Source organism: Syngnathoides biaculeatus, chromosome 17 (assembly GCF_019802595.1).
Source record: "Syngnathoides biaculeatus isolate LvHL_M chromosome 17, ASM1980259v1, whole genome shotgun sequence".
Lineage (NCBI taxonomy): Eukaryota > Metazoa > Chordata > Actinopteri > Syngnathiformes > Syngnathidae > Syngnathoides > Syngnathoides biaculeatus.
This window is the reverse complement of record NC_084656.1, coordinates 19,408,714-19,425,929: the sequence shown is the minus strand read 5'-3', so window position 1 is coordinate 19,425,929 and position 17,216 is coordinate 19,408,714. Positions and strand designations below refer to the sequence as shown.

The 17,216-nt window shown below is 45.4% G+C and overlaps 1 protein-coding gene across 5 annotated transcripts in view; it reads right to left on the bottom strand.

Annotated features, from left to right (window-relative positions):
• Window positions 1-17,216, bottom strand: part of unc5cb (unc-5 netrin receptor Cb) — a 167,258-nt gene that overhangs the window by 6,879 nt on the left and 143,163 nt on the right. For 4 of the 5 annotated variants that reach the window (XM_061801292.1, XM_061801297.1, XM_061801296.1 and 1 more), the window contains exons 8-12: window positions 16,962-17,018; window positions 10,843-11,034; window positions 10,000-10,356; window positions 5,270-5,357; window positions 5,003-5,174 (exon numbers count right to left, since the gene is read on the bottom strand). In XM_061801292.1, coding sequence (XP_061657276.1) covers window positions 5,003-5,174; window positions 5,270-5,357; window positions 10,000-10,356; window positions 10,843-11,034; window positions 16,962-17,018 — 866 coding nt within the window. The remainder of the gene's footprint in view (window positions 1-5,002; window positions 5,175-5,269; window positions 5,358-9,999; window positions 10,357-10,842; window positions 11,035-16,961; window positions 17,019-17,216) is intronic. The other variant, XM_061801293.1, reaches the window with a different exon arrangement.

Sequence of the window (17,216 nt, the reverse complement as noted above, 5' to 3'; positions counted from 1 at the left end):
GAAAAAACGACCATGTATAGTAAGGCGTTTTTTTGCGAAAAACGTCCATGTATAGTATGGCGTTTTTTTGCGAAAAAACGACCATGTATAGTAGGCGTTTTTTTTGCGAAAAAACGACCATGTATAGTAAGGGCGTTTTTTTTGCGAAAAACGACCATGTATAGTAAGGCGTTTTTTTGTTTTTTTTTTTGCGAAAAAACGTCCATGTATAGTATGGCGTTTTTTTTTTTGAAAAAACGACCATGTATAGTAAGGCGTTTTTTTGCGAAAAACGACCATGTATACGAAGGCGTTTTTTTTTTTGCGAAAAAACGACCATGTATACGAAGGCGTTTTTTTGCGAAAAAAACGACCATGTATAGTAAGGGGCTTTTTTTGCGAAAAAACGACCATGTATAGTAAGGCGTTTTTTTTGCGAAAAAACGACCATGTATACGAAGGCGTTTTTTTTGCGAAAAAAACGACCATGTATAGAAGGCGTTTTTTTGCGAAAAAAACGCCTTCTTCGTATACATGGTCGTTTTTTTGCGAAAAACGACCATGTATAGAGGAAGGCGTTTTTTTGCGAAAAAACGTCCATGTATAGTAAGGCGAGTAAGGCGTTTTTGCGAAAAAACGACCACGTATAGTAAGGCGTTTTTTTGCGAAAAACGACCATGCATAGTAAGATGTTTTTTTGCGAAAAAACGACCATGTATAGTAAGGCGTTTTTTTGCGGAAAAACGTCCATGTATAGTATGGCGTTTTTTTTGCGAAAAAACGACCTTGTATAGTAAGGCGTTTTTTTTTGCGAAAAAACGTCCATGTATAGTATGGCGTTTTTTTGCGAAAAAACGACCATGTATAGTAAGGCGTTTTTTTGCGAAAAAACGACCATGTATAGTAAGGCGTTTTTTTTGCGAAAAAACGACCATGTATAGTAAGGCGTTTTTTTGCGAAAAAACGACCACGTATAGTAAGGCGTTTTTTTGCGAAAAAACGACCATGTATACGAAGGCGTTTTTTTTGCGAAAAAACGACCATGTATACGAAGGCGTTTTTTTGCGAAAAAAACGACCATGTATAGTAAGGCGTTTTTTTTTGCGAAAAAACGACCATGTATAGTAAGGCGTTTTTTTGCGAAAAAACGACCATGCATAGTAAGATGTTTTTTTGCGAAAAAACGACCATGTATAGTAAGGCGTTTTTTTGCGGAAAAACGTCCATGTATAGTATGGCGTTTTTTTTGCGAAAAAACGACCATGTATAGTAAGGCGTTTTTTTTGCGAAAAAACGACCATGTATAGTAAGGCGTTTTTTTTGCGAAAAAAACGACCATGTATAGTAAGGCTTTTTTTTTGCGAAAAACCACCATGTATAGTAAGGCGTTTTTTCGCGAAAAAACGTCCATGTATAGTGTGGCGTTTTTTTTGCGAAAAAACGACCATGTATAGTAGGCGTTCGTTTTTTGCGAAAAACGTCCATGTATAGTAGGCGTTTTTTTGCGAAAAACGTCCATTATAGTAGTAAGGCGTTTTTTTTGCGAAAAAACGTCCATGTATAGTAAGGCGTTTTTTTTTGCGAAAAAACGTCCATGTATAGTAAGGCGTTTTTTTTTGCGAAAAAACTCCATGTATAGTAAGGCGTTTTTTTTGCGAAAAAACGTCCATGTATAGTAAGGCGTTTTTTTTGCAAAAAAACGTCCATGTATAGTAAGGCGTTTTTTTGCGAAAAAACGTCCATGTATAGTAAGGCGTTTTTTTTGCGAAAAAACGTCCATGTATAGTAAGGCGTTTTTTTTGCGAAAAAACGTCCATGTATAGTAAGGCGTTTTTTTGCGAAAAAACGTCCATGTATAGTAAGGCGTTTTTTTTTGCGAAAAAACGTCCATGTATAGTAAGGCGTTTTTTTTTGCGAAAAAACGACCATGTATAGTAAGGCGTTTTTTTTGCGAAAAAACGTCCATGTATAGTAAGGCGTTTTTTTGCGAAAAAACGTCCATGTATAGTAAGGCGTTTTTTTGCGAAAAAACGTCCATGTATAGTAAGGCGTTTTTTTTGCGAAAAAACGTCCATGTATAGTAAGGCGTTTTTTTGCGAAAAAACGTCCATGTATAGTAAGGCGTTTTTTTGCGAAAAACGTCCATGTATAGTAAGGCGTTTTTTTTGCGAAAAAACGTCCATGTATAGTAAGGCGTTTTTTTTTGCGAAAAACGCCCATGTAAAGTAAGGCGTTTTTTTTGCGAAAAAACGTCCATGTATAGTAAGGCGTTTTTTTTGCGAAAAAACGTCCATGTATAGTAAGGCTTTTTTTTTGCGAAAAAACGTCCATGTATAGTAAGGCGTTTTTTTGCGAAAAAACGACCATGTATAGTAAGGCGTTTTTTTTGCGAAAAAACGACCATGTATAGTAAGGCGTTTTTTTTTGCGAAAAAACGTCCATGTATAGTATGGCGTTTTTTTGCGTAAAAACGACCATGTATAGTAAGGCGTTTTTTTTGCGAAAAAACGTCCATGTATAGTAAGGCGTTTTTTTTTTGCGAAAAAACGACCATGTATAGTAAGGCGTTTTTTTTTGCGAAAAAACGACCATGTATAGTAAGGCGTTTTTTTTTGCGAAAAAACGACCATGTATAGTAAGGCGTTTTTTTTGCGAAAAAACGTCCATGTATAGTAAGGCGTTTTTTTGCGAAAAAACGTCCATGTATAATATGGCGTTTTTTTGCGAAAAAACGACCATGCATAGTAAGGCGTTTTTTTGCGAAAAAACGTCCATGTATAGTAAGGCGTTTTTTTTTGCGAAAAAACGTCCATGTATAGTAAGGCGTTTTTTTTGGAAAAAACGTCCATGTATAGTAAGGCGTTTTTTTTGCGAAAAAACGACCATGTATAGTAAGGCGTTTTTTTTTGCGAAAAAACGACCATGTATAGTAAGGCGTTTTTTTTGCGAAAAAACGTCCATGTATAGTAAGGCGTTTTTTTGCGAAAAAACGTCCATGTATAGTAAGGCGTTTTTTTTGCGAAAAACGTCCATGTATAGTAAGGCGTTTTTTTGCGAAAAAACGTCCATGTATAATATGGCGTTTTTTTGCGAAACAAACGACCATGCATAGTAAGGCGTTTTTTTTGCGAAAAACGTCCATGTATAGTAAGGCGTTTTTTTTGCGAAAAAACGTCCATGTATAGTAAGGCGTTTTTTTGCGAAAAAACGTCCATGTATAGTAAGGCGTTTTTTTGCGAAAAAACGTCCATGTATAGTAAGGCGTTTTTTTTGCGAAAAAACGACCATGTATAGTAAGGCGTTTTTTTTTGTGAATGACCATGTGTATATATATATATATATATTTTTTTTTTTCAAAAAAAACCCACACCTGAGTAAAAATGGTCGTTTTTTTTTTTGTTTTTGCAAAAAAACCCCGCCTTAGTATACATGGTTGTTTTTTTTTGCAAAAAAAACGCCTTACATAGTCGTTTTTTTCCCCAAAAAACATTAAAATACACAAACTAATTAGATAAAAAATAATATACGTGTCATCACTTTAAAAACAAAATTGATAAAAGATGACAATCCCAGACGCTAAATAAAATAATGAATCCTGAAACTACGATCATTTAATAAATATCAGTTCAGTCATTTTAGGGTTGAAATCCCCGATTTACATCTTGATATTTTTTCAAAAATGCGACCACCTCTTCTGTGGCGCTTGTGTGACCAAAACACTTTTCGACGATTAATGTCTGAGTTTTGAAGAGGCCCTGTAGCTCAGTGGTTAGAGCACTGGTTTGATAAACCAGGGGTTGTGGGTTCGTATCCCACTGGGGCCTCCACTCCCTGAGAAGGGTTGCGTCAGGAAGGGCATCCGGCGTAAAAATTGTGCCAAACATATGTGCGTTCATCTGAGATGACACGCTGTGGCGACCCCGAAAGGGACAAGCCGAAAGAAACTTACTTACTTTAATGTCTGAGTTTTGAACCCCCGATGGGAAGACGAAGAGGAGCCCACGAGCAATACTTTTGATGGCATTCGTGGCATCTGCATTCCCGACAGGTCCGAGATTTGATCAACGGTTATGACTTCCTTAAGAATACTCCCGTTATTGGCTGCCTCCTGAGTAATTCATCAAAGTCGGAGATACGGTGGGGAGGGGGGCGGGCCGTGCATATGTGTTCAAAAACTTCGCCCCGCCGTCCTTGACGACCCACCTCGGCCGCGGCGGCAACGTTAACGATGCAGCCCGAAAGCAGACGGCTCAACGCCAACTCACAATACCGACGCGCTCGGAAACGGCACAAGGACGGCCGGCTTGACCGGGACGCCAAATGAACGCGTTTCATCTTTTAATTGCGCCGCAGGGGTCAAAATGAGCGTGATAAACGGACGGATGCGCCGACTGACTGGATTTCACAAAAAACGGTGCTCAACTGCGGGATTGTGTTGTGCAGGGGCTTGCACAAAACTGACGCTTCAAACAGAAATGATTTTGAACGCTAATTTTCCTGAAACACTCCAAACTACCGTAATTTCCGGCCTATAAGCCGCGACTTATTCATCCGCATTCAACCCTGCGGTTTATGCGGCGATGTAGCTAATTTGTGCATTTTTTTGTAACAGCCGCAAGGGGGCGCTTGAGCGGAAAAGGTAAAAGTGGAATATATGTCCCGAGGTAGTGACTTTTACTTACTGTTAGCGCTGCGCTAGCGTGTTGCTGCCGTGTCTCAGGGATTTTTACCGGTATGTTTTTTTTAACCGGCCCTGTTAGCGCGGCGCTAGCGTTAGTCTTGGCGTTAGTGCGGCGCTAGTGTTAGCGCAGCGGTGCTAACGTTAAACTCTATGTATTCCGTCTTTCTTTGTAAAGATCTCGTGTTTCAATGTGGGCATCTGCGACTTTTACACAGATGCGGCGTATGCATGTACCAAACGGTATTTCCTTAACAAATGTACCCGGTGAGGCTTATAAGCAGGCGCGCTTTGTAGGCCGGGAATTACGGTATATGAAATACTGTACTTTGTCCCGCGTCTCACCTCCCACATGTTCTGCGGCGACTGGCTCTTGAGCTGGATCAGCCAGTCCTGCTGTCCGTCGGACACGGCGCAGTGGTGCATGGTGAGGACCAGGGGCCGGGTCAGGAGGGCCCCCGGCGGGCCGCAGCTCACCACGGGGCTCAAAACCGCTTGCCCGTCCTCCACCGAGGGCCTAGTGGTGAACCCGTTGGTGAAGGAATGATACGCTAACGCCTAAAGCCCTCCGTTGTGTATTCGTGTCTGACTTCCGGGGTCCGGGAATCCTACCTCAAGGTTTCTTTCCTCTGGACGGTCACGTACATTTCGTACACACGACCTTGTGGGATGGCTCCTGCCGGGATGAGCAGACTCACACCTGCAACGCGGCCGCCGCAAAAGATTATGCGTTAATTTAAAAAATCCGATAGTAGTTCCCAAACACGTTGTCAAAATACTTCAAGAGTGACACCCCATTTCTGTGTCTTCCTGAAATCAGTTTGTAGTGCAAGTGAGGCAGCCCATTATAGTGGCAGACCAATGGAAAGACCAGTTTTTGTTACCATGACGACCAGGGCCCGATCCTGAATTTGCCCGTGTGTTTTGTTTGTATCCCAATTCGCTCAAAAATGTTCACGAAAACTTTATAAAACTTTAGTATTCAAACTCAGCTTCGAATATTACCCTTTTCAATAAATCTCTCGGATATGATTTGATTTTGAAAAAAATGCAGTATAACTCACATGTGACCAAAAAAAAAAAAACCTCTGTAACTTCCGCTAACGACCCAGGCGACACTTTGCTCCTCCCATCATACAAATATGTTAGAGGAGATCCATCCATCCAATTTTTTAGCCGCTTATCCTCACGAGGGTCGCGGTGGAGTGCTGGAGCCTATCCCAGCCAATCGCAGGGCACATCGAGACGAACAGCCGCACTCACCATCACACCTTGGGGCAATTTAGAGTGTCCAATTAATGTTGCATATTTTTGGGATGTGGGAGGAAACCGGAGTGCCCACCCGGAGAAAGCCCACTGCAGGCACGGGGGAGAACACGCAAAATCCATACAGGCGGGGCCGGGATTGAACCCGGGACCTCGGAACTGTGAGCCCAACGCTTTACCAGCTGAGCCACTGTGCCGCTATATAGAAACATGAGGAGCGACTGGCATCCTGTCATATAGGATTCTATATTTGTATGACTCCATATTTGCCATTTAGGGCTCTCCAGAGCGCCATTTTTGGGCATTACCAGGATTTGTTTGATATAAAACTACGGAAGCGTATTGCTGCCACACTCACAAAAAAAAAAGGTCACTATCACGTTACAATGTTATAATGGGGATGTTTCATGTTATAACATATGTTTCACATTATAATGTGGTTAATTACGTTATAATGTGAATCATTACATGTTATAACGTGAAAAGTTTCATGATATAATGTGAAAAGTTTCACATTATAACGTAATTCATTTCACGTTATAGCGTGAAAGTTTCACGTCATAACATGATATCCTCGACGTTATAACGTGATCCGTTATACGATTTAACGTAGATTCGTATCACGTTAATAAACAAACAAATTGAATGGGGTACTTGGACCTGGAGCGGAAATCCAACCTTAAAAAAAAGACGCAACGGAAAGAAAAACGTTAGAGGTCCGATTGGGACGACGCGTCACGCTCACCGTTCTCGGCGCCGGAGAACATGCAAACGCCACAGAGGTGCCATCTTGCTATTTTCCTAGTCAGGAAAACATATCACATAATGTTTTTTGCTAGTGGGTTTTTTTTTTTGTTTGGGATAAAACTACAGAAGCGTATTGCTGCCACACCCAAAAAAAAACAAAAAACGTCACTATCACGTTATAACGTGATATGTATCACATTATAATGTGGATGTTTCATGTTATAACATATGTTTCACATTATAGTGTGGTTACTTACGTTATAATGTCAATCATTTCATGTTATAATGTGAAAGGTTTCATGATATAATGTGAAAAGTTTCACATTATAACGTAATTCCTTTGATGTTATAGTGTGAAAAGTTTCATGTTATACCAAGATATGCTCTACGTTATGACGTGATCTGCTTTATTTTTATTTATTTCAGCGCTTTACATCCGCTGGGTATGTATCACCAAAATATATGTCCTTGACACCGATCACGCCTTTCCTATTCCACGAGGTTCGGGTCCCAGAAAGATTCCAAAAATACGCAAATAGGTCGTTAAGGATAAACAGCAAATGGGTGAGTTCCTGAAACGTGATCAGACCGACATACTCGACGTCGCTTGAATTTGGGAACTACATATTTTGAAAAACCTGAAAAAAAAAAAAAAAAACATATACAGCATATCTGAACCATAGGCCGTCATATTCCCCCCCCCCCCCCCCCCCCATATCGGCATTTGGAAGGGATGTGGCATTTCATTTGAAAATCAATGATCTCCCCCCCCTCGACGGAGGATTCTCATATTGCTGCTCGCACCTTGATTTACATTTTTCCGTCTCCCATTGATTTCGTGTGATGTCTTGTCAAAAGGCCTTTGAAAGGATTCCCTCGCGCGCACGCGACCGCGTCGGAGGGCGCATCGATTCCCCCCCCCCTCGCCCCCCCCCCCAACTGTCCTTGAAATGAACAAAAAAAAAAGAAAAAGAAAAGTGATGGGACAGTTTCTCATTCCGGCCTGCAAAATTCACCACAACTCAGCCACGGGAACGGCACAAATAAGATGAATAACAATCATAATAATAATAACAACAAAAGTCAATATTTTGTGAAAACCATCACGTGGAGGCGGGCAACTCGACACGGTTATTTGTTGACGCTCACGTCGCGCACCGTCGCCGCCGCACACGTTCAAAGTCACGCATACTACGTGACGATGTGACGATGGCGACCTCAAGTGGACAAAAATAATGATTGCGCCTCGCGAGCGTGTCAAGACTGTGTTTGGCGAGAGAGGGAGTTTCTTTCGGCTTGTCCCGTCATCTCAGATGAACGCTTATATTTGTCTGGCGTATTGGATAAAAATCATTTGTTGGGATAATCGGTAATATACTCCATTCCAAAAAGCCGCAAACTGTTTGATCTTTTCACGTGTCGAGGTCAGTTGTTCAAAAACTAGGGTCCTCGGTGTGTTTGAACGAGAGCAGCAATTGTGGAAAAATATGATTTTTTTTATTTAAAAAAAAAAAGAGGAATTCATTCTTTTGCTAAAATTCAGGTTTTTTTTGCTCGAAAATAAACAACAAAAACAATTATTTGTGCAGGGATGTCAAACTTATGTGATGTTACGTCACGGGCATGTCAAAACAATTTGGCCCGAAGCTAATATTTGATCTAATATATTAGCTTTATTGGCTCCAAATGTAGCAATGTACTATTTAAAAATGCTACAGCATGAAAACTATTTATTTTGTGGGGCCTCGAGCGAAGGTTCGTGGACCCTCAGGGGGGCCGGGGAACTCAGGTTGAGAACCGCATGAACAAATCAGACATGCGCCTTCCTCCCCTTGTGTGCGTGCGTTAACACGACGAGACGGCTTTCCCGAAACACGCCCGAGAACAATTTAGCGGGAAACAAAACGGACAACGCTGAGAAACCGGAGGAGACGCTGTATCCTTTAATGTCGCGGCTCGTTTGTCCCGTGTCCTCCACGCCCCCAAAAAAAACCAAAAACCAGACAGCCCGTGTCTGAACGGATTGGAGGCAAGCGCACAGGAATAAGCGGCTCGCTGGGGCGCGCCTCTGATCCTTCACTTCCACGCCGAGCACCTTCGCTATCAGTCAACGTCACGGCTGCGGCGGCGGAGTTGCGTGGATGCACTGCGTATGCCACAGCGGGTCATTCAAAAGGTGAATCCGGATGGAGTCGCACAACCGGTGTGGTACGCTAGACCTTTCGCGGCACCACCGTACCGGATGTTCCAGACGGACGGGTTGGCGGTGTTGGTCGTGAGCGGTTTGTTGCACCGGCGGATGGGTGGGTTGGTTTGTCCAGGTGGGAAGTTGACCTAAATGGTTGGATGTGGAGAAAGTGGGAAGGCCGACGGATGGGTGGTACAGCAGATCCGCCACGGGATTGCCGAAAATAGGAGGCCGGCTTGCTAGAAGGGGCCTTTATGTGCACGCGCTCGACGTATTGACCACACCTGAATCAAGCGACGAGCCGGATCATAGTCTAATGTTGTTGGGGTTTTTTTTTTTAACGCCGTCACCCTGCCACGAGCACCAAATTCCTTCGACATGGCTCATGATGCTGACGACTTTCGACGTAAATGCGCTCGCATTAGCAGTTCTGAAGAGGCGCTTTCGTACATGCACCGTACGGTTAACTTGCATTTCCTGTTTCCAGGTAAATACTGGTTGTTTTGGAGCAGGCTTGTTTAGTTAAAAAACGTTTATGAATGTCAAGACCACACAAAATAAGTGACGCCTTGAGAGAATCCGAGGGGAGAAGCGTTACTGTTGCTAGTGTTAGTGCCTCAACGTGGCTACGCTCGTGAAAGCAAAACAAACAGACTCCAACGCATGTTCGTCCAATGTTGTCAACTAATATCCGGATTCATTTTAGGCAAATTTTTCCTCAGTTTTCCAGAGCAATTTTCATGAAAATGTAAAAATCCGGAGGAGTTTCATCACTGTACTAGCTAGATGTTGGGTGGACGATTGGCTGTCTCGGTCGGTGGACGGTTGGTAGATGATTGGCTTGTCTACATTGGTGGACGGTTGGGTAGATGATTGGCTTGTCTAGGTTGGTGGACGGTTGGGTAGATTATTGGCTGTCTCAGTCGGTGGACGGTTGGGTAGATGATTGGTTGTCTAGGTTGGTGGACGGTTGGTTTGGGGGCGAAAATGTTTGGATGTTGTGGAGACCTTTAAGAAGATGTTCGTTGGCAGGTGGTCGGATTAAACACTAGAGGAACACGGTAGCAACCGACTGTCCAGTCCAGTAAATTAAAGCGAAACACAACCAAAGGGTGAAGTACTTATTAAGTGTATGTTGTACCTGAGTTGGGGACAATGAGGTGCCCGCCCTGCGAGCTGAAGGAGCCCACCGCGGTGCAGGAGGGGTCCCTGGAGCGCAGCAGGGTCTGGGTCCGGCGGCCGATGGTGCCGTCGACGTTGTCCAGCAGGCAGTGCGGCAGCTTGGGCGAGAGCTTGGAGGACAGCTCGCCCCCCAGGTCGTCCTGCGGAGTCACCAGGCCGGAGGAGTTGTACACCTTGATCTTGAGGTTGGGGAGAGGGTCCAGCAGCGGGGAGTTGGTCATGGGGATTTTGTCGGCCACGTCGTGCAGGGCGTAGACGGGGCCCCGGTACATCGCGGCCGCCGAGGTCAAGTCGGGGGGCGCCGTCAGGAGGTCGGCTGGAAGCCAAAAGAGACGAGGAGAGAACATTTGTTCCGGCGGCAAAAAAATCAGAAGGACCTCGAGGAAATGGAGGCCTCAATCAGCAGGACCCGCCGCTCGCTGGCTTTTTACTCATTAGGGAAGTCAACTCCGCCACAACACAACATTACTCAGTCTGAGGAGCTAAAGGCACAGCTGGGATTCACGAGCGCCAGATGGCAGCGCAAAGGCTCCGTTTAGCCGCCAGGTACAAGGATGGATGGTTCCTCGTCCGGGTTGGAGACGACACGCCGCTAAGCCACGAGAGCCTTCAGTGCCACCTTGTGACGGTTACGTTTTAAGATTTGGTTCCGGTAGGGACGGAACGGAATCGGTCGGGGAAAAAAAAACGAACTTCCCGCGGGAATCGCGACACTTTCCGTCATCATTTCGGCTCGTTCCGAACAACCAAATGACGACGAAGCGGTTGCATCCGAACGGGAAGCGACGGGGAGGGGCCAAACCTTTTCGCGCCGTCTTGATGCTGACCGGCTGGAAGCCTCCGTTGAGGGCCGACGAGTCCGTGATGTCCGAGTCGAAGTCGCGGTGGTTCTTCCGGTAGATGAAGAGCGCCACCACCACGGAGATGACCAGGCACATGATCACGGCGATGACGATGCCCACGTAGAGCGCCACGTCGTCCGTGCTGGGGGCCACTGTGCGAGGGACAAAACACACGGGGAAGGAAATTGTCAGGAGAGCTGCAAGCAGTCGGGAAGGAATTCTTCATTCCAAGCTCCGCCCCTTATTAAATGTTCAGTACTTGGCCTAAAATTTGCTCAAAATGGCTTCTTCGATCCAAAATGGCTGACTTCCTGTTCAATTTCATTTTTAATGTTCCACTTTCCCAAAAAAGGCAAAATTAATCACGAGAAAACACATTCGGGCACAAATAAAAGTTACTTCGGTACGCGGAGCTGCTAAAAGCAAACTAATATCCTGGCTAGGATGCAGCCGGATATTAATATGCATCGAAAAAAATGAACAAAATATGCTTTTTTCCCCCCTCCCTTCTTCATTTTGCACGCTGCGATTGTTTAATTGTCACACATGATAAGGGAGATGATATTAAAGTATTGCGTCCCTTTGATGGAGATGCGCAGAAACACGATCGAATTGAAGAAACAAAATTTGTATCGAAGTATGAAAATGTCAGATTCCTCTCTCTGGCAATATCCATGCCCCCCCCCCCCCAATCGCCCTCCTTCACTGACCTTTAATATTCCATCAAGAGTCTTTAATACACGTAAAAAAAAATGTTTAATGTTTATTTATCCATTTTGTTAGTCACTGATATCCCTTTCACCTTTCTGTACATTAATTTATAGATAAACTCTTTGAAAAGCATTTTTGGGCGTCTGGAATCGTCGAACTGGATTTACGTGATTTCCCATGTGAAATATTGCGTCTGTTTTCGGACCGACCCAGTTTTTAGTTGGACTTTGTGGAATGGATGAATCGTGAAAAGCCCAGCTTCCGCCGCGTAGTTAAAGTAACGTAATTTCTGGACTATAAGCCGCACCTGTGTATAAGCCTCACCCAGTACATTTTTCAAGGAAAAAACAGTTTGTACATATGTAAGCCGCACCTGTGTATAAGACTCACCCAGTACATTTGTCAAGGAAAAAGACTAAGACTACGCGGAGGACAGAAAAACCCGGCGACGTCCCCACAAACCTCCAGGTGTGCTCCCGTGATGCTAGCATGACTAACGAGCGTACCGTCGCATCATTTGACTTCACTTCACGTTAGTTCTCGTGAATTTTGCTGAACGCGACAACTTGTCAAGTGTACGAATCTTTCAAATCACTTTTTGAAAGCGAAACATTAAAGCCAACGGCACGTTCTTGGCCGGTTACCATGACACGCTAACGGCTAACTCTAGCAAAGCCCGCTGTCCGCGGTAGGCTCGCTAATCTTTACAAATAAAAGCGAACAGTATGCATACAGGACATCCAAATATACTGTACTAAGTCTATGTCGAATGCAAACCGGCCAGTAGATGGCAGCAAACGTGCACCCCGAACGGACCTTTCAAGGGTTGAATGACACGACAAACGCACAAAAGGAGGCTAAAAACCCGAGAAAACCCGCAGAACGAAGTAGATCAGCCTCGCGGCGACGTGGAAATCCGGCGTGACAACTGCAGAACCGACACGACGAGGACAAACCCCACAATTAAGTCTAAGCGTACAATTTTTTGGGTTTATTTTATTTCTTTTTATTTTTTTTTAACGACACTGTAGACTCGTAAGTCTGGAGTGTCAGGATGACGTCCTCATCCTCAACGTCGGGCCCCCGATAATCCTTCCGCCGCCGCGGCGAGGCAACCGGGGAGCCGAGTGATGAAAGCGCGAGAATGTAATTTCACTTCCTGAGCTTCCCTGCGGTTATTTAATGTGCACACACCCCCCCCCCCCACTCCGCAACCTACCGTGGAACAATCTTCCATCCGCGCTTTGAAGATAAAGCCGGCGACCTGCTAAGTGTACGTATTAAAATGTATCACTTAGATGAATACATTCCTTTGAACATGAGTCATTTCCAGTGCGCGGGGGGGGAAAAATGTAGTGGAAATGTGAAAAGGATTATTATTATTATTATTATTATGAAGACGCAGACATCAGAATTAACTTTTTTTTTGGATGAACTAACGACCTGCCGAGCCCGACGAGGTAACGGGACGATCGACTAACTCGGTTGTGACACAATAAGGCGTAAAATGCTGAAATATGGAATTTTTTTTTAAAAAGATAACCCGCGGAGTGTTCGGGGGCATGGCGGATTCGCTCCTCGCTCCTTTCCACGTCTTAAAGACTTTTTCATACTTTAAAAGTTTTTTTTTTACTGTATTACTGTATTCAAGCTCGGCAACGTTTACATTTGCCAATGGAGGCCACAAGATGGCGCCAAAGCAGTGCTTTTATATTGGACAGGGCTCTGGCCTAAGCACAAAAATTATGAGTTTTTCAAGAAAATATGCCAACGAGTTGCCTGACGAGGTAACGGGACGATCGGCTAACTCGGTTGTGACACAACAAGGCGTAAAATGCAGAAATATGGAATTTTTTTTTAAAGATAACGCGCGGCGTGTCCGGGGGGGGGGGGGGGGGTGTATAGGGGGATGACACGGCATGGCGTATTCGCTGCTTGCTCCTTTTCTTTCCATACTTTAAAAGTTTTTTTTTTTTAAATACAGTTTTTATTTTTTTACTGTATTACTGTATTCAAGTTCGGCAAGGATTACATTTGCCAATAGAGGCCACAAGATGGCGGCAAAGCAGTACTTTTGCATTAGACGGGGGGGGATGCTTTTCCCCTCACTTCAACATATCGAAATGACTTGTCACCAAGCTGTCACAAGATGGCGCCAAAGCAACACTTTTATATTGGACAGGGCTCTGGTTTAAGCACAAAAATTATTAATTAGTAGTTTTTTCAATGAATACAAAAGAAAATATGCCGACAAGTATGCGAGGGAACACTATTTTCATAGTAGCCATCACAAAGGCTTTTTTTTTTAAATCTTGGATTATTTTAAAATGGCCTCTGACAGTTATTCAGTCATAACAATAACTGTGCGTCTTGATTGGTACTTCTGGGCCAAAGCCGATATGGATTTCATTGCCGTGACGAATGATCTAACGCTGCGGGTCTGCGTCGCTTTCGGCATTGAGATTATTTGATTTCATTTTTTCCCCCGCCCGTGTAGTCTGTCGCTTGAAAATGGCACACCTTGGCACGGCTTAGCTTCCGGGTCACGAGTGAACAAGGATGTAAAATGGGGTCACTGCGACGTACCAATATGGCAAAATTATGAGCGGATTAATACCAGACACATTTTCAGAAAGCGGCATCACCCCCCCAAAAAAATTATTTTGTTCAGAATTTCTAGGCGCAGCCGAGGTGTAGACGGTGTCCGGTTTGGTGGCCTCAGCATCCGACTCTGGTCTTTGCAGATGATGTGGTTCTGTTGGCTTTATCAAGCCGCGATCTCCAGCTTTGCAGCCGAGTGTGAAGCGGCTGGGGTGAGAATCGGCACGTCCGAATCCGAGACTACGGTACTCTGTTGGAAAAGGGTGGCGTGCCCTCTCCGGGTCGGGGATGAGATCCTTCCTCAAGTGGAGGAGTTCGGGTATGTCGGGGTCTTGTTCACGAGTGAGGGAAGAACGGAGCGGGAGATCGACAGACTGATCGGTGTAGCGTTTGCAGTGATGCAGATTTTGGATCAATCGGGTGTGGTAAAGAGGGAGCTGAGTCCAAAGACCTACGTTCCTACCCTCACTTATGAACTGTGGGTCGTGACCTAAAGAACAAGATCCCGGATACAAGCGGCTGAAGTGAGTTTCCTCCGCAGGGTGTCCGGGATCTCCCTTCGAGAACTGGTGAGAAGCTCGGTCATCAGGGAGGGGCTCAGTGTCGAGCCACTACTCTTCTGCTGTCATGCTCCTGGCATCCTGCCCAGGCTTGGCGTGGCCAGCCAATAAGTCGGCACACACCTGCACCTTGTTTCGGCTGATTACGCCCGGTACTTATAGGACCCGGTGACGATTGGTCCTCCGCCAGATCTTTGAGGTTCATGTCCCGTTCCAGCACTCCCGTATCCCTGATCGTCAACCCGTGTGTACCGACCTTCGCCTGTTCTCCGACCGACCCCGTAAGCCCGACTCCCTTGATAGTCCTCCCTGCTTTGATCCTACTCCCGTGTACCGACTCCTGCCTGCCCACTTACCTGCTCTCTACGCCCGACGTCCTGATTACCGCTGCTGTACCTGACTGCCTGCCCGATCCCCGACCTTGGATTAATAAACGTTTTTCCCAAATTACTTCTGCGTCTCCCGTGTCCTCCTGCATTTGGGTCCTACCTCCGTCTCGAAGGGTCGTGTCATCCGCATTGAGAGGAGCCAGGTGAGGTGGCCTGGGGCATCTGAACCGGACGCCTCCAAGACGCCTCCCTGGGCACGCCCCACCGGAAAGAGACCCCGAGAACGACCCGGGACACGTCGGAGAGACTACGTCTCTGGGCTGGCTTGGGAACGCCTCGAGATCCTTCCGGAAGAGGTGGAAGAAGTGGCTGGGGAAAGGGAAGTCTGGGTATCCCTGCTGAAGCTACTTCCCCCGCGACCCGACCCAGAAAGATAGATAATGGATGGATAGATGGCACCTCACAAAAGATTCATCTGGTCAAGCAATTTCACACTTAACGGGAGGACGGGCACTCCAGAGCTGTTAAAGTCTATGTTCCATAATTAGCCCCCTTTTAAGCAAGTCCAAGTTGAGTATGAACGCACGTTGTCAAGCGCTGCCCTATATCGACTTTTCCACGGCAATAAAACGACATCATTTGGAAAAACAATCAAACGGCAGCCTCCGCCAAACGCCGCGCCGCCGCTCGGGTCGTTTTTTTTTTTTTTTATCGGGGCGCGTAAAAACCCCCGTCAGCAGTTTTATCGATCGACACGCGGTGGGGGGGGAGAGACATCTTTTCACTCCAATCGGCCTTTTCGATCCGTGTTTATCGCGGACGTTACGGCCGCGCGTGACGCGTTTCCGGGCGTACGTTTGCACAAACCCTTGCGAAAACGGCCGTTTTCCAGCCGGAGGAAATCTCTGGGATTAGAAAGTCCGGCCAAAACGACGCGGAGGATAGAAAAGCCCGGCGACGTCACCGCAAACCTCCAGGTGAGCTCCCGTGATGCTAGCATGACTAACGAGTGTACCGCCGCATCATTTGGCTTCTCTTCACGTTAGTTCTTGTGAATTTTGCTGAACGCGACAACTTGTCAAGCGTACGAATCGCTCAAATCGCTCTGCGAAAGCGAAACTTTCAACAAACGGCACGTTCTCGGCCGGTTAGCATGACACGCTAACGGCTAACTCTAGCAAAGCCCGCTGTCCGCGCTACGGTCGTTCATGTTTACAAATAAAACCGTTTTGTTTATCTGTTGGATGAAAGCAATAACACAACGGAGGTTGTGATGTTGTCACCGCTGCCGTGATGATGTGATTATCGCAAAAAAAACGGCATATTTTTCATCTAGTTAGCATATTGAAAAATCCCTGCGCAAACAGTATATACTGTACTATGTCGAATGCAAACCGGCCAGTAGATGGCAGCAAACGTGCGCCCGAACGGACCTTTCAAGGGTTGAATGACGCGACAAACGCACAAAAGGAGGCTAAAAACCCGAGAAAACCCGCAGAACGACGTGGAAATCCAGCACGACAACGCCAGAACCGGCAAAACCCACAATTAAGTCAGTTGCAAAAGCGTACTTTTTTTTTTTTTTTTTTTTAACGACACTGCAGACTCCATTCGCGTTTATCGCGGACGTTACGGCCGGGCGTGACGCGTTCCCGGGCGTACGTTTGCGCAAACGCGACACCCATGCGAAAAAAAACGGCTACGCGTGCTCGGCGGCCAGCCGGGAGTCCGACGCCGGTCACTGTCAAATGGTTTTAAAATAGATTCTATTGATTTTTATCTTTCTTTAACGGTGTACTGTAATTGGACGGTGAGTATGTCGAAATAAAAGAATGAAAATCATAAATTTTAAAAAATGAAATTAAATAAACAACTCACATGTATTTCCCAAATCAAGCTTTCCTTTAGCGTCAGCTGACTTCTGATATAAGGAACCTTGTGGGAGAGAGGGGGAGGAAATGGGTGGATAGCGGGAGGGGGTTGGGGGGGGGTGGAAGATGGCGGGGGAGAGAGGGATGATGAAAATCAAATTTAAACCAACAGAAAAACAAACGCAACAAACGAGACAGTCATGAGTGGGAGTAATGACGCAGGGGGAAGCCATCTTTCTTGATTTGGCCCCTCCCCTTCCCC